Source organism: Nesoenas mayeri (genome assembly GCF_963082525.1).
Source record: "Nesoenas mayeri genome assembly, chromosome: 20".
Lineage (NCBI taxonomy): Eukaryota > Metazoa > Chordata > Aves > Columbiformes > Columbidae > Nesoenas > Nesoenas mayeri.
The window spans coordinates 4,548,210-4,575,865 of record NC_137569.1 but is presented as its reverse complement, the minus strand read 5'-3'; the positions used below and the strand labels follow the sequence as shown (position 1 = coordinate 4,575,865).

At 39.7% G+C, this 27,656-nt stretch overlaps 1 protein-coding gene across 1 annotated transcript; it reads left to right on the top strand.

Annotated features, from left to right (window-relative positions):
- Positions 1-8,315: 8,315 nt before the first annotated feature.
- On the top strand, positions 8,316-25,007 carry FOXN1 (forkhead box N1; the record flags this gene model as incomplete). The annotated part of the gene is made up of 8 exons (XM_080356957.1): positions 8,316-8,435; positions 9,569-10,072; positions 11,356-11,466; positions 17,136-17,263; positions 18,044-18,140; positions 22,832-23,039; positions 23,404-23,931; positions 24,739-25,007. The coding sequence occupies 8 exons, from the start codon at positions 8,316-8,318 to the stop codon at positions 25,005-25,007; spliced, it is 1,965 nt and encodes a 654-aa protein (XP_080213083.1).
- Positions 25,008-27,656: the final 2,649 nt, after the last annotated feature.

Here is a 27,656-nt window from a genome sequence, read left to right as displayed (position 1 = left end):
TTAAGAAGCCAAAGTAAGAGCTTGAGTCTTGGGGTTTTTTTTGTTTTTTCTTTTCAAAGGTTTCCCCAGAAACTAAATGCTTGACCTAGTGCTGCATTACCTCTGACTGCATCCAACTGCTTTTCTTCACTGAGAGTCTTAGAGGTCACTGTCGACTAGACTGCATAACCCAGACTAAACATGCAAAACAAGTACAAACAGCAGTTTGCACTGATTCAGTTTAATTCAACGTAAAACTAATAGAAACTGTTCCAATGAAAACCGTGACTTACAGCAGCTTTGCCTGCTAACATTAAGGACCCAAAATAGGCAGTAACAGGTGAAATTCCTCTCTGTATACATGTATTGTAGTCAGACATTTCCGAAGCAAAAACACTGCAGTCACATAGCCCCTCTACTTGGTTATCTGCGTCTCTGCTGTTTCTCTACTTAGCACATCACTGCTCAGTGAATCAGTCATTCAAAGTTTTTTGTTTTTTGTTTTTTTTTAACATACTCAGCTTACGACTGTGCAAATAAGATTCCCAAATCCATTCCTCAGATCAAATAAAGGTAATTACAGAGCTTACTGTGGGCGATTCCCAGTGGGAGGGTGGGAGTGGCCACGGGTGGGGCTGCAAGGTGAATACTGTACATGCACAACAGAGAAAATGGGAATGTACCACACCCATCATAAAACATGCTGCCACAGCCAGCAACAGAAACCATTAGGGTGGATCATCATACACACCTTCTCATAAAGACAGAAAGATGGCATGAGATCCCAAGATGAACTCTCAAGTCACAGGGAGATGAGCGTGACTCACTGAGAGAGAAAAGGAACGTAAAACAAATTATGAGACTACTGAAGAATCCGTGCCATGTGTCCCCCTCGTTCCCCCAACATGAAGCTCCCCACAGAGGATTAACAGGGTACAACGCATGGCATACAGCCCTTAAGCCATCAATAGGTAATTCATGGGAACATCTTACAATTAATCGCGTTTATTACACTGGCAGCAAGGAAAAGGACCACAACACGTTACATGTCAGGTACAGAGTAGCTGACAATTCCCGACCCACATTACTTACAGCATTCAGTGGTTCTCACGTTTTGAAACATCAACCAATCTCAACTCTTAGCATGTCTTTAAAACCAACTGACATTTGCCTTTCAATTCAAAAGTAATGGTGAACAGTAAAAAAGAGATCTTATAGAAAATATTGTGGAGAGTCCCTAGAACTGGAACAGCCAAAGTAGAAGGGACAGGGATACTTTGGAATACCTCAAAAGAGCTAATAATGTGAAAGAAGAAAGAAAAGTGACACGGACTTCATTGCAGGGAGAGGAAAGGAAAGAGGATGGATAAAGGAATACTTAGGAGACAACCTACATAATGATAAGAGAAAGGGACACTGAAGAAAACAAAAGATTATGTGAAACAGGGCTATAAAAACGTTAAGAGTGAAGCACAGATGAAGGGACTGTGAGATACCTGGAAAAAAACAAAGCAGTAATTCCCAAGCGTATTCTCCTAGCTTTCAGCAATCAGTAGTTCATGAACTTATCGCTTTATCTATTGTCCAATTTAATGGCTGTAGCTGCTTTGTCATTGCTTCTTCCTATGCTTTTTTTTATAAGTCACATGACTGTACTGACAGCTTTACTATACTTGTTGCATCTATACATAGCCAGACCCCACATCCACTGCAGAGTAAAACTTTGCTTTGAATTCAGCACAGGGAATTCAGTTACATACTCGCTATGATCAGGCCGTGAACAGGCTACACCGTTATCTCTTGTGGTGGTTTGACCTGTCAACCAAGTTGGTTATTCATGAAAGAATCACAGAGTTTCTGTATCGTATTAACTACTTCAACTCTTGGAACTGTGTCTGACTTCATGCTTAGATGTCTAGTATAAAGCAATGAAATTTCATACTCCTCATTCAGGAAACAGCACAATCATTCATCCAGAAAACAGGACAGAATATGCAAAGGATAGGGGTTTGAAAATACCATCAGAGTTGCAAAGCTGGTAGGGAGAGCTAACATCTTTTTTTATTAGGTTAACTGCTGTAGTTGGAAAGATGTATTAGTGTTTATTATGAGGAAAAAGGTGTGGGGAATACCAAGTTCAAATGACAAGCTCATTCACCTTCTCAGCTATTTCTTTCCATGCTTGGTTTCTGTTCAGTGCCTAGTTCTCTTTCTGCTGAGCTCACTATAGTGGTTCAACACCTGTGAGGAACTTTTCTCTATCAAGGGCTTCCCAAAAGATGAGTCTGCCCAGGCTGCAAGAAACATGGAAGTTCTTACAGTGTTTTTATCTCAGACATACTACATGAATTTGTAGCATGTTTTCTATTTCTTCATAAATGAATCCTTCAGCATTAGAGATAAAATATATACCCAAAATGAACAGGATATGCAGTGCAGCTGAGGCAAAACTTGAGTATAATCTACACTTCCAAGGAGTTCTGAAAACCAACTGCCTACATGTAAACTCACCCGGTGTTGTAACTTTCAGGTTATTTACATCACTTTCAGAATAACTGTTCCATAGGAATTGATTCACATGGAGACACAGAACATCAGGCAAACTGTAATGCAGCTGTAGCCAAAGCCTCTTTCCACCTTGACAGTTACTGTTAAGAGGGTAGGAAACACATGCTATGTAATATGATGCAGAAAGGGTCTCATGATTGCAAACTTTCTTCACCCATACTGGAGATTATCACTGCACCGGCCCTGATGAATTAAGCTTATTTTCTACATGCTCCCACTAAATACGCAAAAGTTATTTAAAGAGATAGCTAAATGTGGGCAGTAATCACTAGCTAACCATCAGAGAATTGAGCTCAGAACACTTGAACAAGAAAGAAAAATAGCATAGTTAAGTTAAACAAAGACTCACAAACAGATTTAAATTCAGAAGAGTAGAAAATACAATCCTTACAAGTTCTGCAAAAGCTATTTAAATCTCCTGTAATCAAGATCCAATACATTTTATAATGAGAAGCAATAAACCAGCAAGAAATTGATGTGGCTAAACCACAGTTTTCCTGAAAATGTCTTCTAAAAATAGGGCAAGCCTTGGGGACAAGAGTGTTAGAGATGAACAAAGCAATCATAGCTATCACCAACCAAGATCCAGCACAACCTTCGGCATCAATCTGTTAGGAATAAGCTTAGAAAGAAGGGCTTGCGTTCATTGTGAGCCACAAAAAATTCTGATTCTCATTAAAAAATTATTTTCATTCTGAAAGTTCCCTATATAAATAATTACACTTAAAAATATTCCTATATGCATAGAAAATTTTAGCCACAAAATTTTGGTCACTTCTACAATATCTGGAACTTGACATTATTTTGGGAGAGATTTTTAACTGCAAACCGAAAAGTGGCATTCTAAACCCCCATGGCTTCTCTGACTCCTTTCTCATAAGGGACTCAGGAAAAAAATCCCAAATAGTTATTTCTTTCCTGCACTGGAAAACATCAGTACGACTTGGAGAGGAAAAATATGATTTAGTGTTCTGGGGAGGGGGCAGAGAAGAGAGTAGATGAGACAAGCCTGTGTCAAGCAAGGATCAGTGAGCTGCCTAAGGCACGCATGCAGAATGAATTACGAATTGGGGAACATCCAAACACACCTTCCTCTCATGAAAACTGATCTCAGCCCCAAGGGATGGATGGATGGAGAGGGCATTTACAGTAACATCCAGCGTTGAGAGCGGTTCGGGTTGCTCCAACGGCCCAGTGCCGAGCGCTGGTCAAGTGTATCATCGGCAAAACGTCCTCCGCTATCCAGAAAAGACACAAAACCAAGAATTGTTTAAACTATGGATCGCTGCCACAGGACTTCAGTCATGCAGAGCTAATAGATCAGCTGCTGCTACCTGGCTTATCCAAACGCTCAGCTGAGGTTACAGTTTCTCACTATTTTCTTTTTTTAAAGATAGTTATCTTATCATAGGAGCGTAGGATTGTCACGCAACATTTACAAAAGTTAAAATGACATGGGTTGGGGAGGAATGGTTCCAGCTACATCTGGGATAATCAGACACTTTTTTTCCCAAATAAAAGCATCATTGTTTTCTTTAACAAGTCCTACATCTAAGCAACCAACAATTTCCTTAAGCTCTCCGTCTCCCCGAAGCAATTTATTGTAAATGATTTATTGTAATCCGGATTATTGACAGCCTCCACTGACAGTAATTTCTTCTCTCTTAAGGAAGATTTGTCAGTAAGTGATCTGATTTCCCTTTGCTAAAATCTATATTAACAATGCAAAGTGGGTTTTTTCCCTTATATATTATTTCTACAGAATAAAGTTATTCTCTCTAAGGCACATTTTAAAAACAAAAGGCAAGATTTAAAGAACAATAACAAAGATTTTTCAGTATGTTAATTTGGCAGTTTCTGCTGATCTGTATTCATAACCTGCTGTGATACATATCGATGAAAGTAAAGTCACAAATGGTTTCTAGAGTGAGAAGTTTGGACTCCAAGAAAAAATGAGAAAGTCAGAAGTACATGGCCAGAGGTTTTTCTTTCACAGCAAGACATAATAGGCTGAAATCGGTGTGCTCAGCTCGCTCTCTGAAATGCCAGTACACCAATGCGTGCAGCATGGGGAATAAGCAGGAGGAGTTAGAAACCTGTGTTAGGGCAGGAGATTATGACCTAGTGGCAATTACGGAGACATGGTGGGACAGCACACATGACTGGAATGTGGTCATGGATGGCTGTGTCCTTTTCAGGAAAGACAGGCCAGCCAGGAGTGGTGGTGAAGTTGCTCTTTATGTGAGAGAGCAACTACAATGTATTGAGTATTGTCCAGGCACCGATGAGGAGTGAGTTGAGAGTCTATGGGTGAAAGTTAAGGGGCAGGGTGGCAAGGGTGATGCTGTTGTGGGCACCTATTATAGGCCACCAGATCAGAGTGAGGAAGTTGATGAGAGGCCTTCTACAGACAGCTGAGAGCAGCCTCACAGTCACAGGCCCTGGCTGTGGTGGGGATTTTAACTTCCCTGATGTTTGTTGGAAGGACTACTCGGCCGGCCAGCCACAGTCTAGGAGGTTCCTGCAGTGCCTTGACAAGACCTTTCTGATGCAAAGGGTGGAGGAGCCGACTAGGAGAGGTGCACTGCTGGACCTCATCCTCACTAACAAGGAGGGTCTGGTTGAAGCAGTAAAGGTTGAGGACTGCCTTGGTTGCAGTGACCATGAGAGATGGTGGAGTTCAGGATCTCATGTGGCAGGAGCAGGATAGCAAGCAGAATTGCAACCCTGGATTTCAGAAAGGCAAATTTTGGCCTTTTCAGGCAATTGCTGGGAAATCCCATGGGCAAGGCCCAAGATAGTTGGTTAGTGTTCAGGGACTGTTTCTACCGGTCACAAGATCAGAGCATCCCGACACGTAGGAAGTCAGAGAAGGGAGCCAGGAGACCTGCGTGGTTAAACAGGGAACTGCTGGGTACACTCAAGTGGAAGAGGAGAGTTTATAGATCATGGAAGGAGGGGTGAGAATATAAGGCTGTTGTCAGAGGGTATACGGAGGCAACTAGGAAAGCAAAGGCCTCCTTAGAATTAAACCTGGCGAGAGGGGTCAAGGACAACAGGAAGATCTTTTTCCAATATGTGGCAGATAAAACTAACACCAGAGGCAACGTAGGCCCACTGATGAACGAGGTGGGTGCCCTGGTGACAGAAGATACAGAGAAGGCAGAGTTACTGAATGCCTTCTTTGTCTCTGTCTGCTCTGCCAGGGGCTGTCCTGAGGAGCCCCGTACCACTGAGGCCCCAGAGGAAGGCAGGACAATGGAGGAGTTTGCCTTGGTTGATGAGGACTGGATTAGGGAGCAGTTAGGCAATCTGGACATCCATAAATCCATGGATCCAGATAGGATGCACCCATGGGTGCTGAGGGAGCTGGCTGAGGTCATTGCTGGACCGCTCTTCATCATCTTTGCCAAGTCTTGGGAAACGGGAGAGGTGCCTGAGGACTGGAGGAAAGCAAATGTCAGTCCAGTCTTCAAAAAGGACAGGAAGGTGGACCCGGGTAACTATAGACTGGTCAGCCTCACCTCCACCTCCTGGGAAACTGATGGAACGACTTCTCCTTGGTGCCATCTCAAGGCATATCAGCGATAAGAGGGTCATTAGGGGCAGTCAACATGGCTTCACCAAGGGGAAGTCGTGCTTGACCAACCTCATTGACTTTTATGAGGACATAACAAGATGGATGGAGGATGGCAGAGCGGTGGACATGATCTACCTTGACTTGAGTAAGGCATCTGACACAGTCTCCCACAGCATCCTTACAGATAAACTGAGGGAGCTGCTTGAGAACGGTGCCAATCTTAATATTAAGACTGAAGACAGCACTGTGATCATAGATTTGGGATTCTTCCTCAGATGGGAGATCCCTTTGACATGGATTCTTGACAATGGCATTAAATAACCGCCCTTGAATGCAGATTATCAGCTCAACATTGTTTTAGTACAAGGCTGTTTCTCATTCAATATTCAGTAAAACATTTTCACTATGCAGGAGAGAATTTTTATAGTATTAAAATAACAGTAAGACTCCTCCTTTCCTACCAGCCTCCATGAGACAGCAAAAGGAAATTCATAAACAGAACCTGGTGAACATCTTGGAGAGGAGGTACGATAGTAATTTGGTTGTCCTGGACCTTTTGTATTGACTATCCAAATAACCATAAGAACATAAAAGCTTCAGGAATTATTATACTTTATCACACTTATGACTTACCTATTTTCTTATTTCCATTAATCTGATTTTCTTGAAATCAAGCTCCTCCTTTTCTTTATTTGTGACCATGTGTCAAATGTCTCTTGCAATGCAGAAGTCATTAGTCAAGAATCAGAACTAAACAACAAGCATTAGAATTTTATTAAAAAGCTAAGACCACAAATTAGGCAGCTGGGTTGACAATCTGCAGTATAAAGGAAAGGTCAGATGCAGCTTTGTATAACCTGAAGTGGGAAACCAGCATTAAGAGGGCAGACAGTGTGGAACACTTACAAATATACACACACATCTATTTCCTAGTTGTCAGTTTTCCCACCTGCTTCTTTTAAGATGCACGTCAGTCAGAAGTGCACCTCCTCATCAGCCTCCAGTTAAGCTACTGGGAGAAGAATCTGCACCTAAGACATTTCTGAACTTTATCTAACATCGTTTTTTCCTGATATATTACTACAGGTCTCACACTTGATTTCCAAGCCCCATTGTGCTTTATCCCCTTGGGCAGTGCAGTCTCACTCATCATAAATACAGATTTCTCTTTGAACTATAAGGGCAAAAAAGGTTTTCCACATTTAAGTGATATATCTTTGTTAACCAAACCTAATAAACCCCTTAGCTATTTACCTAACAGCCATTTAAACGCGTGGCAAAGACTTTGCAAATTAACTCTTGATGTACAGTGGCTTTTTCTCCCTGACTTGTACACCTGAAACCTAAACTCTGAACACAAGACGTTTTTACATAGATACACACTTGGTGCAGCGTTATGTGCATGACATAAGAAGAGGATGTGAGTCCTCCTTTTGTGAGTCCTCCTTTTGTAGTTTTACTGTATGGTTACAGTGAACAAGGACTGGGAAAAAAACATGATAGAAAACAAAATACTAGAAGATGAAATTTGTTCCTCTTAATCCAAAGAACACCATCAGATATGTCTCATATATCCAAAGATCAAAGATTAGGAACTTCAAAGGACATACAACTCACAAAAATAGGTATAGAATGATGAAGCAATTTACATATCTCAGATACATTTAATCATGCAAAACAAAACAAAAAGGCTGAAGGGATTGGTACTAATAAAAAAAGCAGGAGCAAAAATATAAGTCTGTAGTAACTCTCAATCTAAGTAATTATAGCCTGAAAAAGCCTTTTCTTTTCTCTGGTCTCACTGAAAGCAATGAGGTTGCATTTATATAACAATCTCTCAATAAAGCAGTACTAGTAAATTTGCATGACCCCAAAGCAACACATTTTCATTAATTTATGAACCTACAGAAAACAAAATAATGACTTATTTTGTAAAAATTGTGCAGTAAATCCATATAAACTCTATCACATCTTCACTGTAATTGCAGCTACACAACATTTCTTTGAAAGCTAAAGATTCAACTTTATTAGGAACGTTACAGGATGAGTTATTGTCCAGCTGCACATCTAACACTGTCTAGTCAACTGCACATAACAAGATGGTTTCTTTCACAGTTCAACTTTTAGAAAGTATTTACTGTTATTTGGTTCTGTCTTAACAGGATTTCTATCTGCCGTGGATTTGGTAATGGTTTCACTACTCCAAGATCAATCTAATATTAAATTTTCTTCTTCGGACACTCTGGAAAGGGACCAACAAGACCTCATGAAGACACAGGGGGATTCAGTATCCCCAGTTCAGCAAACTGTGAGTAAGATGCCCCATTTCTGTTTCTCTTTCTTCAGAGGCACAAGTTTGGATAGAATATTCAACAATTGCTGTGCTGTCCATGTGAAAAGCCAAAAGTGTTATGAGGTCAGATTTGCTTTCTGCAGGGATCTATGACAGAACATAATATTAACAGCTTTGACACACAGACCCACATGTAAATGAATTAAAAAGCTGCACCATGTTCCACTCCGCAGAAAGCAGGGCCTTTTACACCAGCTTCCCTTTGGGACTTCTTGAAATCTGGTTCTTCCACAAAGGCACATATTCTTTTATCTGCTCTTCTAAAATACTGGAAGACCAACTTGCACTTAGAGGGGGGAAAAGAAAAGGAACCACTTGATAATCTGGTCTGCAGAATATTACATTTTCCCCTTCACTGAACACCATAACCTGCCCTTGGACTTAAGCATATCTTCTCAAATGGCACCCAAGTTGCTACTCATCCTTGATAGCAGGGAAAACATGCATAATTTCTAAATTGAATGTGCTCAGCTTCAGGATCCAGCCACTAGTTCTTGTTAAGCCTTTCTCTTCTAGATTAAAGAGCACTTTAGAAGCTATTATTTTCTTTTTGCTAAAGTGTAAAAGGGAAGGGAGGAGATGAGACAGGAAGACGGCTAGAATGTCTGCCTAGAGCCTGCCTGTCTCACCAAATGAGTGTGGCTATGTTAATGAAAGGAAGTGATGTAACGAGCAACGTATCTGGCAGCCTGTAACACCATCAGATAATGAGATAAAGCTTATTTGACTAAACTTGTATATGACAAGACTTGCACTTATCATATTCCTGTCATTTAATCTTGCATCACGTGATCATACAGTCTTCTCCCTGAAACTGTCAGACTAACTAGGCAATAGTTATCTACAACACCCTGTTTTTCCAAAATAGCTGCACAAATTATGATCACTTCAGTCCTCTCAATGCTTTTATTAATTTAGCTTTGGATATCAAGTAACCAGAAAACCCCTGAGATCTTTTAGGGCTTCTCTGCATAAAGGTGGCTAAGACTAATAATTTTATACTTATCAATAATATTTTTAATGTACTTTTTTTTGCAAATAATATTTGCTCACACTACCCCTAAATAAATGGCAATAATTCATTGCAGGATAACCTCGGTTATAGTTGCCAACCATACGAGTCAGACGGTAGGACAAAAAGGAAGAGTTCAGAGTCTTCTCACAGCCCCAGCCCTGCTTCTCCAGCCCAGGATCAAATTCATGGGAGATATCCCACAAACCAAGGAATTCACTGTGGCAAGAACAAATTTAAAGCATCTTTCAGTACTGAAAAATTCAGACGGTACAGTTACGAGGAAAGTACTGTAGGAAATTACGACAGGTTTCTCAAGAGCAGCAGAAACCCCTTTCACCCTTATAAGAGGCAGATCAGCGAAGACGTCTTCCAGGAAGCACATCAAGCGCTCCCACCGGAAGCTTCACCCTTCAAAAATGCTACAAGCATCAATGGTTTTGAGAGTCTACCAGGATCTGCAGGTCCTGACGAGTCAGAGTCATTTCCTACACACATTCCAAACATCTCTACAGAACAACCATGGTGTAACAGCCTCCAATACAGCACCACAGGTCAAGATCACAGTTCACAAGTCATGGTAATTTTTTTTACTTTTTTTTTTTCTGTTTTCAATGGCAAAAATACACTTTTGGAATTGTTTTCTAATCTATTAATGTGACTACGTGCAGCCTAGAGCTCAGGATAGACATATTTATTTGTCAAAGTTCTCTATTTAATGGCCTTTCCCTAGTGAAAAACAGTCCTCAGAAAGATGCACAAGGACAAAATACCTTCCACAAGACACAATGCACAAATCCTAAATATCCAAATTCTTCCAGACAACAGGTTTTATATCAGTAATTGTCCTCAACTGGTATTTTCAAGGGACAAAAGTTCACAAAACTGTATTTTTCAAGCATGAGGACGCATGTATCAGATTTGTTACAAAACCTGACCTGTATTTTTCTGGACACAAATAGAATAGAAACTCTAAGACATCAGTACTACTTAAAATTAAATATGTTTATGGCATGTGCAGTGTAAAGGTACCTGGGCTAATCCATATACTAGACAGAGGCAACTGCTTGTTTAGGGCAGGACAAAGATCCCTGAAAAGCAAGGTAAATATTACCCTCCAGTATCTCCACAGGGTATCTCTGCTATGATCCAAAGCATGAAGTGTATCTTCATAACCTAGTGCAGACAAAAACAATGTCTACATCTGCCAGGAGAGGGCCCTAACCACTAGTTGTAAATTGCTGTGAGGCAAAGAATTCGATGGTTACCAAAAGAAAGAGGGGTTTAAAAAAATCTTGATTGGATTAATTCACCAGGGAACGGAGGGATGTTGTCAGGGTACATACCCAGGGATTTAAGCCATTCAAGTTAAGGAGGAAATTGATCTAAATCTCTGATTTCCTGGATACTCATTTGTATTCTCCTCTGCCACGTCTTTCCTGTGCATCATAGACATCACCCTCTAACTAATGACAAAACTTCAGTGTCAGCTTGAGGTACTGATAGTCTGCAAGATAAAAGTCAATGAGTATGAAAAAGAGAGATGGAGACACACAAGCATGCTCAGGAATAAAAGCTGGAATATGCAGTTTGTGTGTGTGTGTGGTGAAAAAGGATAAACAGAAACTGACATTTTCTGAATTGCTCTTTGTAGGGAAATTGACTGGGATTTCCTTTTTTCAAGCAGTAATTATATAAATGCAGGAAACAATGTTTCTTCTTGTACCAGTAGTATATAAAACAAATTCTATGTAACACTTACTGTGACAGAATCAAACACAAGTCAGAACAGCAACTAACAGAATTATTCTATTCTAAACAGAGGTGTTTTCTCTAATAACTCTTTCCTTAAATACTTTCTAGCAGGATTCAGACATCAAGCTTAGGACATCCCCACTGGAAGGGCAGCCTGGTTTGTATTGCTATCAGCCTCAAATGCAGCAGATGTATTGCCCCTCACATACCTTCCATCAGGTCAGTACAATATGAAGACAAAATCCCCTCTTATTTCTAGCACTATAATGGTGTAGTAATTATGGTAATAATACAAAGTGATAGATGAAAACACTGCCTACTAAATTTGTGTTTGCATGGCCATGTTTGTATACAAACATTTTGTTTACAACAATGAGATCTTAAAGAACCACATTTAAATGGCATTTTAAAATGGTCAGCCAGAGAAAAAACAAACAAAAACACCTTGTAGAAATTGGATCTTGGTATTGCTTATATATATTTTCACCATTATGCTCAAGAAAATTTGCTTTGAAACCAGATAAACTATATTATTAACATAGCTGTCAGTGGCCATATACTTAAAATTCAGATCAAACATAGAAAAACATCTTTAAAGCAAAATTTTAACAGCAAGATTATGTTTGCTTTCCTTGTGCTTGACGGCACACACATACCTTTTGCAATCTTTTGACTGTTACATCATCCCCAGTGAAAGATTATTCAGCTGAAGCATAATTGACAATAATGCTGCTGATGCATGAGAATGCACAATATTAAGGTTGTTCTTCCGTAATGTAACTATATTATTAATACTAAGAATGCGCAGGAGTAACTGACACCTTTTTCCTGAGTGTGTTTAGATGTCAGTTGAATACATGTCAGTTAATATTTTCAAATCAGTATGCAGACATTATCTTTGTAAAATCACACATATAGATTAATCTAACATATGATCCTAGTACATATTTATAGAGAGCCTCATGGAGAGCCTCCAAGACTTCTATGGCCTTTCTGAAATTCTGGGACAGTTGAAACTATCAACAGGACAGTGTGGGTCAATAAGCACCATCAAGTACCAAAACTCACATGCAGTAAACTTCTAAAATCAGGTTCCTATTACTGTCACCTTCCTCTTCCTGCTCGCTCAGCTCTGGCCAGCCCCTGTCCACTAACTGGACCTTGTATTTACATCAGCTTAGGAACTCAGGGCACGGAGGTTCTTCTCCAACAAGGTGTTGCACAAGGACAGACCAACTTGCTTATGGCATCCAGGTACTACTGAGTTCAAATAGTTTCAATATCAAGAGCTTTTTGTACCTGCTGTCCTCAGTGGGTAGCCTTGCAAAACTTGCAAAGCATAGAGATGCTAGATACATGTGGGAAGGCACAGATAACACTACCATCCTATCTTACAATTTGATTCGTTTTACTATTGTTATTTTAGAAGAAAAGGGTCCCAGATGAAGGGCTAATTTGCCACAATAGTTTTGCTGCAAACATAAACTAGTTCCCCACTAGAACTGCAGTACAGATCTTGTGGATGTCCCACAGCACCACACACCTCACACACAGTAAAAACGTGAGTTTTCTGCTTTAGCAGAAACTCCTTGTTAGCTTTTTAATTCATATGGATATTTTCAAATTTCTTTATTCAGTCCAAAGTAGGCACCTTTCCCCTGTCACTGCTGATTTGATACCAGTATTATTACTATACATTGACATTAACCACATTCAAAAAAACCTACAAAATTAAAGCTGAAACACACCTTCTGGGAGTTGCTAGGCAAGACACAACAAGCACTAAGAGGAAAGTCTTCCATCCACCTGCAGGTTGGCACTGTGATAGACCTCTTACATGCAGCAGGTTTCTGTCAGACTTTTCAATATTTGCGCTTCTTAATGTTACTATAGTAAAAGTTTGGCAACATGTTCTACTACTCAGAGGGAAAAAACAGTGGGTATAAGCAGCCAAAGTCATAACAGGTAGAATTGCTGTCCATGTGCCATAATCAGATACTAGGAAATGAAAGAATATGCAATACAAGACAGAGAAGTGGAATAACATCTTTTTGCATGAAGCAGCGCCAGTATTAATATTTCAGTAAGGCATTTGACACAGTCTCTCACAGCATCCTCACAGCTAAACTACGGGAGTGCGGTCTGGATGACTGGGTAGTGAGGTGGACTGCGAACTGGCTGAAGGGAAGAAGCCAGAGAGTCGTGGTCAATGGGGCAGAGTCCAGTTGCAGGCCTGTATCTAGTGCAGTGCCTCAGGGGTCAGGACTGGGGCCTATATTATTTAATATATTCATCAATGATTTGGACAAGGGAATAGAGTGCACTATCAGCAAGTTTGCTGATGACACCAAGCTGGGAGGAGTGGCTGACACGCCAGAAGGCTGTGCTGCCATCCAGAGACCTGGACAGGCTGGAGAGTTGGGCAGGGAAAAACGTAATGAAATATAACAAGAGCAACTGTAGAGTCTTGCATCTGGGTAGGAACAAGCCCAGCTTCCAGTATAAGTTGGGGAATGACCTATTAGAGAGCAGCGCAGGTGAAAGGGACCTGGGGGTCCCGGTGGACAGCAGGATGACCATGAGCCAGCACTGGGCCCTTGTGGCCAGGAAGGCCAATGGCATCCTGGGGTGGATTAGAAGGGGGGTGGTCAGTAGGTCCAGAGAGGTTCTCCTGCCCCTCTACTCTGCCCTGGGGAGACCACACCTGGAATATTGTGTCCAGTTCTGGGCCCCTCAGTTCCAGCAGGACAGGGAACTGCTGGAGAGAGTCCAGCGCAGGGCAACAAAGATGATGAAGAGAATGGAGCATCTCCCTTATGAGGAAAGGCTGAGGGAGCTGGGGCTCTGGAGCTGGACAAGAGGACACTGAGGGGTGACCTTATTGATGTTTACAAATATATGAAGGGTGAATGTCAGGAGGATGGAGCCAGGCTCTTCTCGGTGACAGCCAATGACAGGACAAGGGGTAATGCGTTCAAACTGGAACACAAAAGGTTCCACTTAAATTTGAGAAGAAACTTCTTCTCAGTAAGGGAGGTTGTGGAGTCTCCTACTCCGGAGACATTCAAAACCCACCTGGACACCTTCCTCTGTAACCTCATCTGGATGTTCCTGCTCCAGCGGAGGGATTGGACTGGATGATCTTTCAAGGTCCCTTCCAATCCCTGACATTCTGTGATTCTGTGATTTACATTTCAAATTTGAATGGAGCAGAGAAATTTAAATCACTAGGAAGTTACACTCCAGAGAATGAAGTGAAGGATGTTCAAACTACACCTCATGTTTCATTAGAGGGATGAGAGCGATCAACACCTTCATTAATTTTGTCCAAATGATAAAATGGCCTCACCTTCCCCTTTGCTGGACACAAGGCAAATGATGACTCACAAGAAAAATTACTTCTTATTGACCTAAAAGAAATAGCAGACACTTACTGAAGTCACCTACCCACCCACTGTAAAACACGGACACCTTTTATGCCAGTTGTGCGACTGTAAAACCAGCTCAAGCCTGTCATACCAGACCATTCCCTGGCCTCTGTTCCCTCAAAAAGGACTAATGAAACCAATAAAACAGAAATAATCCTTCAAACGCCCAGCTCTTGCCTTTGGTGATGGCATCACGACCAGTCCAACCTTAGCATCGCTTCCTTTCAAAGAGCCACTGAAACCAATAAAATCGAAACTATTGTATGAACTGACCAGTTTTCTACTCTGGTGGAAAATCTGCACAAATGCAACAAAACAGGCGGCACAGAACCACACATGGAAATTAGCTCACAGCTGTTCTGGAGACTGCAGTTTTGCCTGTTATTTAACAAGGCAGGACATGATTAATTATGTACATCTCATTTCTTTCATCCTGCTTACTGTAGCAAACAAATGAGTGTATTCGGTATGTTTTTCCATGTTCCATTTCAGGCAGTTTAATGTTAGAAAGATAAAAGCAAACAGGCAAAAACTCAAGCAACAACATTAAAATTATGGAGAAACCGAAATAAATTATTCAGAATAAATAAACTGTGAATATTTTGCAAGCACATGATAACTCTTCGCAAGCATTTTAAGGGGACAAAGATCAAGAGCAACAGAAACTATTGTTCCAAAAATAGGAACAACAGTAAGAAACTAAGGTGATACATAAACTAATTGCCTAGAAAATTTTTCCAACAAGTCTGGAAAGCTACATTATAAATCTTTCAGAAGAATCATAAAAACCTCATGACCCAGGCAGGACTTCTAGAGGTAAGCAGTAAAACACCAGAACAGAGCTCAGCAATCTTTGAGTACTAGGGAAGGCATGCAGGTAGATTTTTTTTAATAGCATATGACACGACTCCTAATTTTGGCCATGCCCTAGCCCTGGTATCTGGAAAGATTTATCTGTAGGAGGCAGAAATTTGTCTTGCACTGAGCTCTGAACTCAGTGGGAGCCTTTGCCTCACAGAGAGCCAACTGATGGTATCTCACCTTAGTAGGGTAGCATTTCTTCGTTCTTGAAAGTTGCTTGCTGGCAGGTTTAAACTGTAATTTGGAAGAGAAAAATATGTGACCAACTGCTGTGTTAAAAAATTGACAGCAAACCTACAGAAACTCTGATGCAGTCAACGCTATCTATATATTTTCTCCCCCCTTTCACGTATTTTTTGGCATTAGCATATTTCTGTCTCTTTAGTCCCTTGAAGAGGTAACTGAGCATTTCAGTCTCAGGTTCTGCTGCTTGTCCCAAGGGGTGGGCTGAAGGTAGCACAAATGCTATCTGATTTTAGGTGTCTCAGCTATTCTTTTCAGCTTTTTGGTATAGAAAATGGAGAAAAAGAAGCTGCTTGAGGTAGTGGGTAACAGCATTTAAGCTCCTGGCCTTTTGGAGAGACCTGTTTGTTGTCATTGACTACGAGGGAACCATTGACACTGAAGCCTCACAGCACAAGTCAGGCAATAGGAAAATCCATCTGGGCTGCCGAAGGAAGAAATCTCTCCTATGCCCCTCTCTAGACCCACCATCACTAACTTACTCCATAGCACATCCACCTTAATATATATTCTGCTGCCATTGGTTCACTACAGCTTTTGTTGTTTGGGTTTTTTATTGCCTTGCTCAATAACAGCAAATAGAATGGATGTGTTGAGATGCTAATTCTCTTGGGAATTAATTTTCCACACGTTGAATTTTTGCCTTGTTGTATCCCTCTCCACCTAAAAACACAACAACAACAAAAAAATGCACAGAAAACCAAAGAAGGCTCCATCAAAACTTTCCTGTTCCTTCCTATATTTTTAGTGGTGTTACTTAATAAGCTTATTTTCCAATGCCACACGCTGTTTAAAGTACTTTATTCTGGTTTGGTCTTTTAATTTATGTATAGAAAATTATACCATTGATTTATTTGTCTGCATGGGACAATGTTCAGTGGGAGGCAGAGCAGGCTAAGATCCTTCAACTGGAAAAGAGATGGCTAAAGGAAGATATGCTTTAGATCTATAAAATAATTAATTATCTGGAGACAATTAATAGCACACAGTTACTCCAATTTTTCACAAGAACTCAGTAGCATAACACGCAATAATAAAAGAAAGTACTGTTTTGTTTTGGTTTTTTTTACATACTTCAATTTGAAACACATTGCAACAGATTCTGGTAGCTGCCAACATACCAGTGAGCTCTTCTTCATACATGCCCCACTTCTCCTACTTCTTCAGCATCAACTAGTAATATTATTGTTTTGCAATACTGTGCTAGAATGAATTTAGGTCTGAATTGGCATGATGGCTAATAAATGTAGGCAGAGGACAATACCCTAAGAACTAAATAGTTTAACACTGTTACTAAGAAATATTTCTTAGAGCTTGTTGCTAAGCCAAGTAACATCTTTTTTATTGTGCCATCAGTATCCCTCAGGAGGCAGCTATCCTCTGACTTACATTACTTCTTCGCACTACCCTTATCAAAGAATCGCTCCTCAAAGCAGTCAAGAATCCCAGCAGCCTCTATTTCCCAAACCCATCTACTCCTACAGGTAACAATATATTTTTTCAACCTATGATGTTGCAGGAAATACACTGTTTACCCATGGCCTATTTCCAGCATAATTTGCAATAATGTGCTTACTCTTATTTGTCGTGCTCCCGGTGTGCTCCGTCCTGTTTGCGTGAATCACGAGACGTTCCAGACTCTGGGGCCAATGCAGAGGGAGTGAAATGTGTTAAAGCATGTGAACAGTCTTGATCACCCCCACAAAAGCTAGACGTTTCTCTAATACAAAATCTTAGGTGTTGCAAATTTCATCAGACAACACCAATCACACTTAGCTGTCTTTTACAGGACCTGTGTTTAAAATATTTTTTTTCACTAGAGCAAGAAAATGCCTAGAAAACATATCAAATATGCAAGTCAGCACACAGGTTTAGCCCCAAACAGCAGTCTAACGAAGTAAATCAGACAATTAAATTTTAATTATACCTTCTGTCACTATTGATATTCTCTTTGTGGCCTTTACCAGTTTAAGCATTCAAACACAACCTCAAATAAATACACACTAGCAGGATTTGAGGGCTGTAGTCTTGATTACACTTTCTATTACTTTATGTTAAACCCAGGCTGGACTTTCTACACGCACTTTGAGGAGATTGCTTATAAACAACTGAGTGAAAACCTTAAGTACCACCTGTATCCACATTATGACAGTGAAAGCCAGAGTAGTTGCTCTGGCTTATTATGAAAAATAGCCTTCTTTTTTTTTCTGCTTTTGAGGAAGCATGCAGAACAGGCTAAAATACTTTTCTTTTTCTCCCTAAAGCATCCTGATCTTCATGGCACTCAAAAACAGCAAGACAGGGAGCTTGCCTGTCAGTGAGATTTACAATTTCATGACGGAACACTTTCCTTACTTTAAGGTGAGTTCCATGGGGAGGGTGGAAAAAATTAAAATCACACTCTAAGCTTACCTGGCAGCAGAGGGAACACGGGAGAGGATTCAGTCTATGAAAAGGGATACTTTCTTAGTAGATTAATATAAAATCAGTTATACACTACACACCTTCATGATCACAAACTACCCAGCATTTTAGGCCTAGGCAGAAATATTGACGTGAAATGTGGTTCTGTTTAACACAAAATGATATTAAGAACTGTTCTGACTTAGAGTTTGTGTAGATAACAAGCAGCCATTCTTCAGTAAAAACTCATAGAAAGGATAAATATTTTTAAAAACACATCCATTCTTTCCTCTCAGATCTCAAATACAGGCAGAACTGGTCTTGTGGCTTCCTCTGCCATCAACAGCACCTCCAGACTCATGTGGAAGCAGAGGTTCAAGGTTATCTTGCTCTGTTTTGGAGCTGGGACATCCGTCTTGGGCAACTTCATCACTTGCATGCACTGTACAAAGAAAAGTATAATATGTGATAAATGGTACTAAGCTCATAATTACAGAGTAATGGTGGTGAAGGCAAGGGTGTACTGTTTGCAGCAGATATTATTGAAATTCAGATCCATGCTGTAAGAGAATGGTTTGGTGCACATGGAACACAAGTGGAAAAAGATTAGTCAGCACCTGATCCAAGAGCAGAGGCGTCACAGTTAAGATTTTGTTTAAAGCGCTATAATAGAATAATCGACTGCAGCTCAAAACAGAGCTTAATTACTGCTGATTCTTCAAAAATATCTCACTAGACGTCCAGATCAGGTGACCCACAAGTGTTAGCAAGGCCCAAAAATGAAAATATTATGCTTATGGGCACTAAGCACTGTCTACCTCTGGTCTTTACAGCAGCCCACAGAATTATCAACACATGGTAAAAGCTAATATCCTCTAACCTACCTTTTTGAAGAGACTTCAGCAAGATAAGGTCATATAAAAGTCAACAAAGAACATTTTGTTATTACTACTAGAACTCACTAAAGAGCAGGATACAACAGGGGAGGGGAAGCAATTTAAGTTGGAGAGAAAGAGTACAAGTGTACACAGAACCTTGCTGGAAGACATTAGATGATACAAGCCTAGTCAAATTAACTTGTATTCGCTGCCACAGCAAATTCAGTTTCTATGATGCAACAATCTCATTTCTAGTTGAAACAGAGCAACCCAACTCCTACGTCCTTAAAAAAAAAAATAAAAAAAATCTACACAGCTAAAGCTGAATTACTCTTTGATGTACCTCTCCCTTCTCTTGAGACCTAGATTTAAAGAGAAAGAGTTTTGCAAGATCACCAAACTCTTTAAACTTCAAGAGGTGGTCAGGATCAATGGGTCTGCACAATAATATTCTTTGCTTGTCATCCTTTTTTTTTTTTTTGGTAGTGATTAGCAAGTCTAACAGAAAGCTTTAATCTTGTTAATTGGAGTTATTACTAGTGGTCCAAGAGGTTAGAAAGGTCTGTGGTCTGATGGAACTTAGAGCAGCAAGTATTCTCTTGCAGTGTCCAATTCCACACAGCTTTGTCCACAGTACGTTGAATGCAGAAACCACAGGAGTGAGCCAGAGCAAGGAGATTCCAACTCTACAAGAGCAACTTCAGTAACCAAAGCTCAGTTCATAAACAGACAATCAAATATTAACTTAAACTGGTGAGATGAACTGGTGAGTTGTAACATGAACACACTGCTGGAGTGTTCCTCCCGGGCCTGACTGGGTAAACGACTATTTTTCAGTGCTCAGCAATACCGAGTTTAACGCAAGAACCTGTTCAACTCTTGGCAGTAGTCTCCAGAATAAATCCGTGTACTTCTTGCTCTTACGTTTTTAAAACTATCTCCCAGTTTACACCCCCACACATTCTGAAAACCTCTGAGAAACACATGCCACTCCCATCTGCTCTGGTGCCTAGCAGAAACACTAATTATCCTGTCTAGATACACACAGAGGCATATGCAGCCTCATGTGCAGGGCAAGAAACATGAATATTCTTTCAGGTTGGCTCATTCAGTAGCTGAGTACATATCTTACCTAGCAGGAGTGGTTTTATTTACTTTTAGAACTGCCAGAAAGCAACTGCAAGTGAAAAAACATCTGATTCATCACCTTTAGTATTACCCTACGGCAAAAAAGAGTTTTAAAGGATTTGTTGGGTTTTTTTGTTTGGTTGGGGTTTTTTTGTTTGCTTTCTTTTTTGTTGTCTCACCTATAGGACTGGCTAGCAGAACAGTGAAATGCTGACATCAGGTGGGCCAAAAGGGTAGAAACTGTGCTGCTATGAAGGGAAAATAATTTCTTTTTCACTGAATAACATGTATTTGACTTCCACAACCAATTCTTTTTTAAATTAAGAAAGCAAGTATTAAATTTGACCCTCAAATTATTCAGTTAGGCTATTAACACTAACCCACAAGACAGTGCTTCAAGACAAGCTAGGAAATAATTGACTTTACATTTGTGGTAACAGTGGAATTTCTGTCCAAGTATGTTCAAATATTCACGGTGTATCATGTGAAAGCAAAAACAGACACAAGTCCATTTATAAAATATGATCTTAGGGGAAATCTGTTACAGTATTTCTTCTCTCATCTCTCCAAATGCAGATGTTTTGGAAAGAATATAATTTGACTGACACAGGTAAAGCTACAGTACTTTTTTAAATTGGTCTTACCATGACATAGTAAGTTGAGCTGGACTAGCAGTTGCATCTATTACAATAAATTTTGGTTTCTCAGATTGATTCCTACCACTATGTAGCAAGTCATTTTTCACAGAATCACAGAATGTTAGGGATTGGAAGGGATCTTAAAAGATCACCTAGTCCAATCCCCCTCTCGGAGCAGGAACACCCAGATGAGGTTACACAGGAAGGCTTCCAGGCGAGTTTTGAATATCTCCAGAGTAGGAGACTCCACAACCTCCCTGGGCAGCCTGGGCCAGTGTCTGTCACCCTTACTGAGAAGAAGTTTCTTCTCAAATTTAAGTGGAACCTTTTGTGTTCTAGTTTGAACCCATTACCCCTTGTCCTGTCATTGGTTGTCACCAAGAAGAGCCTGCCTCCATCCTCCTGACACTCACCCTTCATATATCTGTGAACATTAATGAGGTCACCCCTCAGTCTCCTCCAAGCTCAAGAGATCCAGCTCCCTCAGCCTTTCCTCATAATGCAGATGCTCCACTCCTCAGTTTTATCTGCCACATATTGGAAAAAGCTCTTCCTGTTGTCCTTGACCCCTCTCACCAGGTTTAATTCTAAGGAGGCCTTAGCTTTCCTAGTTGCCTCCTTAAACCCTCTGACAACAGCCTTATATTCTCCCCAAGTGGCCAGCCCCTCCTTCCATGATCTATAAACTCTCCTCTTCCACTTGAGCATACCCAGCAGTTCCCTGTTTAACCACGCAGCCCTGCTCCCTTGGTTTTTTTTTTCTTTTTCTTTTTTTAAAGATTAAATTGCAGTGACAATGAGCTAAGACAGTTCTACTCAGATATGCAACAAATAGCATTGTACGGTACCTACCAAATGAAAAGCAAGGAAGTGACACATCAGGAATTTACTATAGGAATCTTCTGATCTGAACAAGCATACCCATTAGCAAAGCCTTAACATGATGCACAGTATTGTCTGGCTGCATGACTAAGTAAGCAGAAATGAGTGAAATCAAATAAACAAACACCAGACAAACTTATGTGCAAAAAAAGGATACAGTGTCATTTCTTCAAGATCAGTATTTCAGACTAGCAAGCAAACAGGCATTTCCCATCAGAATCTGAACATGACCGTTGTGCTGGGTATTTCCCCCTTTATCCCTTACAGCAATACTCATTTTCAAAGTTATTTTACATGCAATCAGGGGGGGAAAAATGCTTGTAAAACTTATATTGTATAAACAGAGGGAAGATTCTTCTTTTTTTCCACCAGGTTCTCTTTTCTTTCCATTCTTGCAGTAGAATGCAAAACTGTCCTCAAGGAAAGGAGGGAATTTTGTTTCTCTCATTGATCAGTAACCACCTAAATAAAAATAAAATAATCATTTTAATGAAGCTTTTCTGTAACCTGAACAATACATATAAGTCCAGCTTCTACTACTGAGTTAAAAATAAACACAAAGCAAAAAGTTGCAGTGATCAGATGTAGAAACCTGCATCTCATCCGTGGGGCTTGTGATTAAACAATTTGGTTATATAATAGAATTAGCCGGCTTATAAAGCTACACCTACAGAAACGCGCTAAAATTATTTTGAAGTCTGCCCAGACACTTAATTTGAGTCCAAGTAACATGTAGTCATTCCATGAAGTTAATTTTTTCTAGGTGTTCCAAAATAGACTAAGAAGGTAGATTTCTGTTAGCTCACAGTTCTAGAATCTAATTCTTTACACAGTCAATTATTACAATTTGCAAATTCACCCTTAAAAATCCAGCAGCCGCTCTGACAAGGCCAACCTTCTTGTTTAGGAGATCAGTTACTATTTTATCTGATTCCTCCCTTCCCACACAACATGACAGTAACATTTTTGTGGCTTCCTTCTAACGTACAAGTTCCATATTGTAGAAAGTATAAACTAAACAGCTTTTCTTATAACCTTATCAATCAAAACAGAGAAATATTTGGGGATTTATTTTTTTTTTTTTTCTGGAAGTTCCATTCTTAGATTGGATTTGTTTTTGCAGACAGCTCCCGACGGCTGGAAGAACTCTGTACGCCACAACTTATCCTTGAACAAATGCTTTGAGAAAGTTGAAAACAAGTCAGGCAATTCTTCTCGGAAAGGCTGTTTGTGGGCTCTAAATCCAGCCAAAATTGATAAGATGCAAGAGGAGCTTCAGAAATGGAAGAGGAAAGACCCAGTTGCTGTGAGGAAGAGTATGGCAAAGCCAGGTCAGTAATTTATTAGTGTCTTGAGTTCTCAAACTGTGGTTCCCTGAACTTTTTTTTCCAATAGCCTCTAAGCTGTATAAGACAATTTATACATTGTTTAGGAAAGCATTTGAGATTTTTTTTTTCCTGGTTATAAAGCAATTGGCGAAGTAATTTTTTAATTTTTTTTTTTTTTAAAGGCAGAATTAAATAAGCCGTGTTTTTGCAGGAGTGCTTGCAAATAGGCACAAAGATGCCCCACCAAGAAAACAATCTCTCTTGACATCTCGTTAATCTTCAGTCAACAGTGAATAGGTACTATAGAACAAAATCCGAAATTAACTGATAAGTATTGATCCATCATCAATTTTTTCTTGTTTTGTAGAAGAACTTGACACACTGATAGGCGACAAAAGTGAAAAGCTGAGATCTTCAGTCGTGTCCTGCAGCCCGACCGGTGTTGCAAATGCATCCCTTTCCAGACAGATGGCAGTCCAGCCCCACTCCTTGTGCCAGCCCTCTCTTTCCTCCGGTGTCCCACAGCCCCTACAGAGCATCCACGCACAAGGAGCTCTACATGTCAAGAACCCATTACCAAATCTGCTCGGTGGGCAGCAAACTGCGTGCTATACATCACCACAGGGTTTTCCTCAAATCTCAAGTACATTAATGCAACAGTCACCCGACCCTCAGACCCTTTTTCCTTCTGGGGAGGCTCAAAGTGAACTCAGAACTCAGCCCAGCATCACGCAAGATTCGCCAGTGCCGGCGCAGAGCCCCCCCAGCTGCGGGGGGAAGCTGCTGCCCGAGCCCCCCACGGCCAGGACGGTGCAGGACACACTCATGCAAGAGGGGGATCTCAGCAACGACATCGATGCTCTTAATCCATCCCTGACTGATTTTGATCTCCAAGGTAGGTATCCAAGGCATTTCTATTTGGAAGTCATGCTTGTTTTATAACTAAGTTACATTTTGCACTACATGGAATTTTGCATTATGTCTTTAAAAAGTTTCCCAAAAAAAGCTAAAAATTTAAACTCAGAGCTTAAAAAAATCCCCTGCTTACGCCTAACTATGCTGATATTAAATACTGCAATACAGTATTTAGAATGTAGCTTTTTAAATTCAGATATCTTTTCCACTGAAAACTACTCAAGCACAATTATTTGGTGCATATCAAGAGAACTGTCATGTGAGGAGCACAAAGGGAGATAATTTTGATTGAATTTTCATTTCTTGTGACTTATCAGGTCAACTGCATATCCAGCAATTTAGTTTGCAATTCACAGAACACAACACCATAAGAATACAAGGAGTTCAGTCATGCAGTAATATTATTTGCAGATTTGTTCCATAAAATGCAATTAGCTCTTCTGTATCTTATGGAGGCAATTTCCCCTTTCAAAATTAGTGTGTTGTTTTGGTTTTTTTTTTTTCAAATAGAAGTTATGCTTCGTAAAGATACATTTGCAACAGAATCTCACCAATTATCATGTGACATAATTTTCTTAAATTAATGCTGTTTTCTCCCAGATTTAAATTTATTATAGATACAAATAATAACTATCTAAATGATCTTTTTCCTTTCTCAATTACAAATGTTCAAGTGTACCTACACACACAGCACATATAACTGTATAGCTATGATTTCTCCCATAAAACAATGTTTCAAAAAGCATATATAAAGGAAGTTGAATTAATCCACTTTGTTTCATTATAGGCAATCTTTGGGAGGAGCTGAAAGATGACAGCCTAGCTGTGGATCCTCTAGTTCTCATCTCCTCATCTCCAACGTCTTCCCAGTGTTTTCCTTCCCACTGCCAGATGGAGAACAGCAGCAGCACCAACGCCAGCATGCAGAATGGAACCGTACACAGCAACGTCCCTGACCTGCAGCTCACTACTCTTTACTCTGCCTTCATGGAAGTGGATACAGTGTCTCCCGCCTACCTAAATAATTCCGGATCCAAACCTATAGCACTAATGTGAACCACGCACCAACATAATAATTAGTATTATTTTGTCTAAATCCAGTCCTAACCATCACACACACTTACCCATCTGATTTATGCCAGCTGAAACTGTGTCCACCGGAATAATCTTTTTCCAGAACTCGCCCACAGGATATGTAACTTTACTATGATAATTTTCTACAGATCTGTACCAAAAAGGTTTTTAACTATTTAAAGAGTATATTGTTAACATCTGGGCTGGTCAACATCATTTTAATCAAGCCACTCATCTTCTGCATCTTCCAGAAACAAATTACTATAGGAGGAAAATAAACCATTGACTTTTTTTTTTAATGAAAGCTGCTTGCAAATGAACATAGAAGTCAAAGCAAACAATAATGTAACTTATTTCCTCGATCAAATGATGCCAATAACATCTGCCATAGAAAACTCAAAAAAAAGAATCTGCATATTAAAACATTTATGGTCGCCTTGAAAGTTCTGTGTCTTGAGAAACAAGAACATAAACTAAAAAATCCGCAAGTATTAGAAGACAGAGGACTAGCTGCTGGCAGACTAAATCAAAGCAACAAATATACTTTACTGTGTTTAAAAATAAATTTAAGACTCTGCTTTTTAATAAAAAAGAACAAAACAATTTAGTAGAATTTTTACTTGGCTGGAAATTATTCACATTCATTCCTCTATTTTTGTCCACATAAGCTGAACAGTAAGATGACCTATTCAACCATTAAATCAAGAATTTGAAGAATTCTAACTAAAAAAGAGAACAACATTGTTGCAGTCAGTCAAATGCAAAGACCATCTCTGTTTTAACATCTGACACATCCAATAGGGTTTAGTATAATGCTATACTAGCCCTTGCATGAGGATAGTGTCTGGCTCCTAACATGAACTGAAGTAAGGCATTTCAGGAGCCAGTTTCTCAGGAACACGCTTTTCTCTCTGATTTACCACAAAGTTGCTGCTGTGACATGACAGAACAGTGTTTTATTTCAAGTGAAGCAATCTAAAACAAGCCGTTTAGGGCGGGAACTTTTAACAACACTAAGAAAAGTAGTCTACAGACCCAAAATGTCTGAAATGATCTCTCTATTCACATATTATGGAAATTCAGAAGAAACTAATGAGGTTACATTTGAGTCAGACTGGGTCACTTACACTATGAAAAAGCAGCAAGGAATTCCAAAGAACAGAACAGACCAGGTAGAAGAGTGAGATAGTACTAAAATAAATGCACGCAGGTTTGAAGAGCCTGCTCTGTCACAGCAAGGTGGGAGCACTGCCAGTTAAGGCTGAAGCCAAATGCAGGTTCCAGTCTACAGCCTCAACCATGCCTACTAGCCCAGGCTTAAACCAAAATCAGATTAGGGGCAGACAGAGAAGATTTAGGAAGAACACATGTGATGCAACTCTGTAATCCCTTTAAGCAGCTATCAAGAAATGCTCACTTCACTTGAGCCCCTCTTCCTCTCCATTCCTGCAAACAGAATATGCAGAGCGAGAAATGCAGTCAAGTTTGCCAAGCTGTTCTATGCAAAAAACAAACACAACAACATACACAAATAAAAAAACAGCAGAGAGTTATGCAAACATCCTAGAGTGAGGTGAATCAATTCTTGACCATTCTAACATTTAGATAAAGAAATAATGAAAAAATTAAGTATGCTGCATCATTAGAAATGTGCATATTGAATTATAAACCTAAAGCATATAGTAAGTAAAAAGCTGCTAGACATTATATTCAAGATAATTTAAAGAGTTACCAAGGTACAAATAAATACCTAGCAAGTACAAAATTTAAAAGCAATAATATATATCCCAGATGCCTTTTTTGAAAAAATAATCAAACAAATATATATCCTCATATAACCATGCACTGAGGAAAAGCAAAACCAACCCACCCCTTGCTCTGCACTCCAGCAGCACGTTTTAGTGTCCCTGCTGACTCTGCAGCACACAGCAACTATTACTCCTTGAAGTATATCAACACCATTCTTAAGTGAAAAATAATAATAATATTGGGTAATAAGATGACTGACAAATATGAGACTCTTTACAGCAGATCTGTAATAAAATATTTGTGATTAAAGCAAATCCATGGCACATGAAAAATCTGTTAAAATTGACTATATGATTCTGGACAACATTTCACCAAGATAACCTACATATCTGCTACAGAAACGTCAGATTCACAAATTTTAAATCAAGAAAAGCTAAGCTGCTCTTTCTGTGTTAAAGACTTATAATTTATGGGCATATACAATTAATTCACTATTTGTAAATTCATATGTGTCATTCATATACTCTGAGATCTGTGTTTAACAGGCCAGGAAATTCTCTCCGATGCAACAACATATCCCATGCTTGTGACCACACATGTGATCACGAGGTGGAGCAGGAGGAAGAAACAAAAATCAAAGTGTCATAGTGTATTCTGTATTTTTCCTGGTAATGAGTCTTTGAAGAACAAACAGACATGAAGAACAAAAGGGAAAAGAACACTTCAACATGTTTTTTCTTGTGTTTTCCTTGCCATTCTTGACATACTATACCTACACAAGAGACTTGTCCTCCCTGTATAATTATAAAGTTATTTATTCTAAGCATCTTAAAGTATTTTCTCCAATATATTCCATATTTAACATGGTTGGACATTTCATAT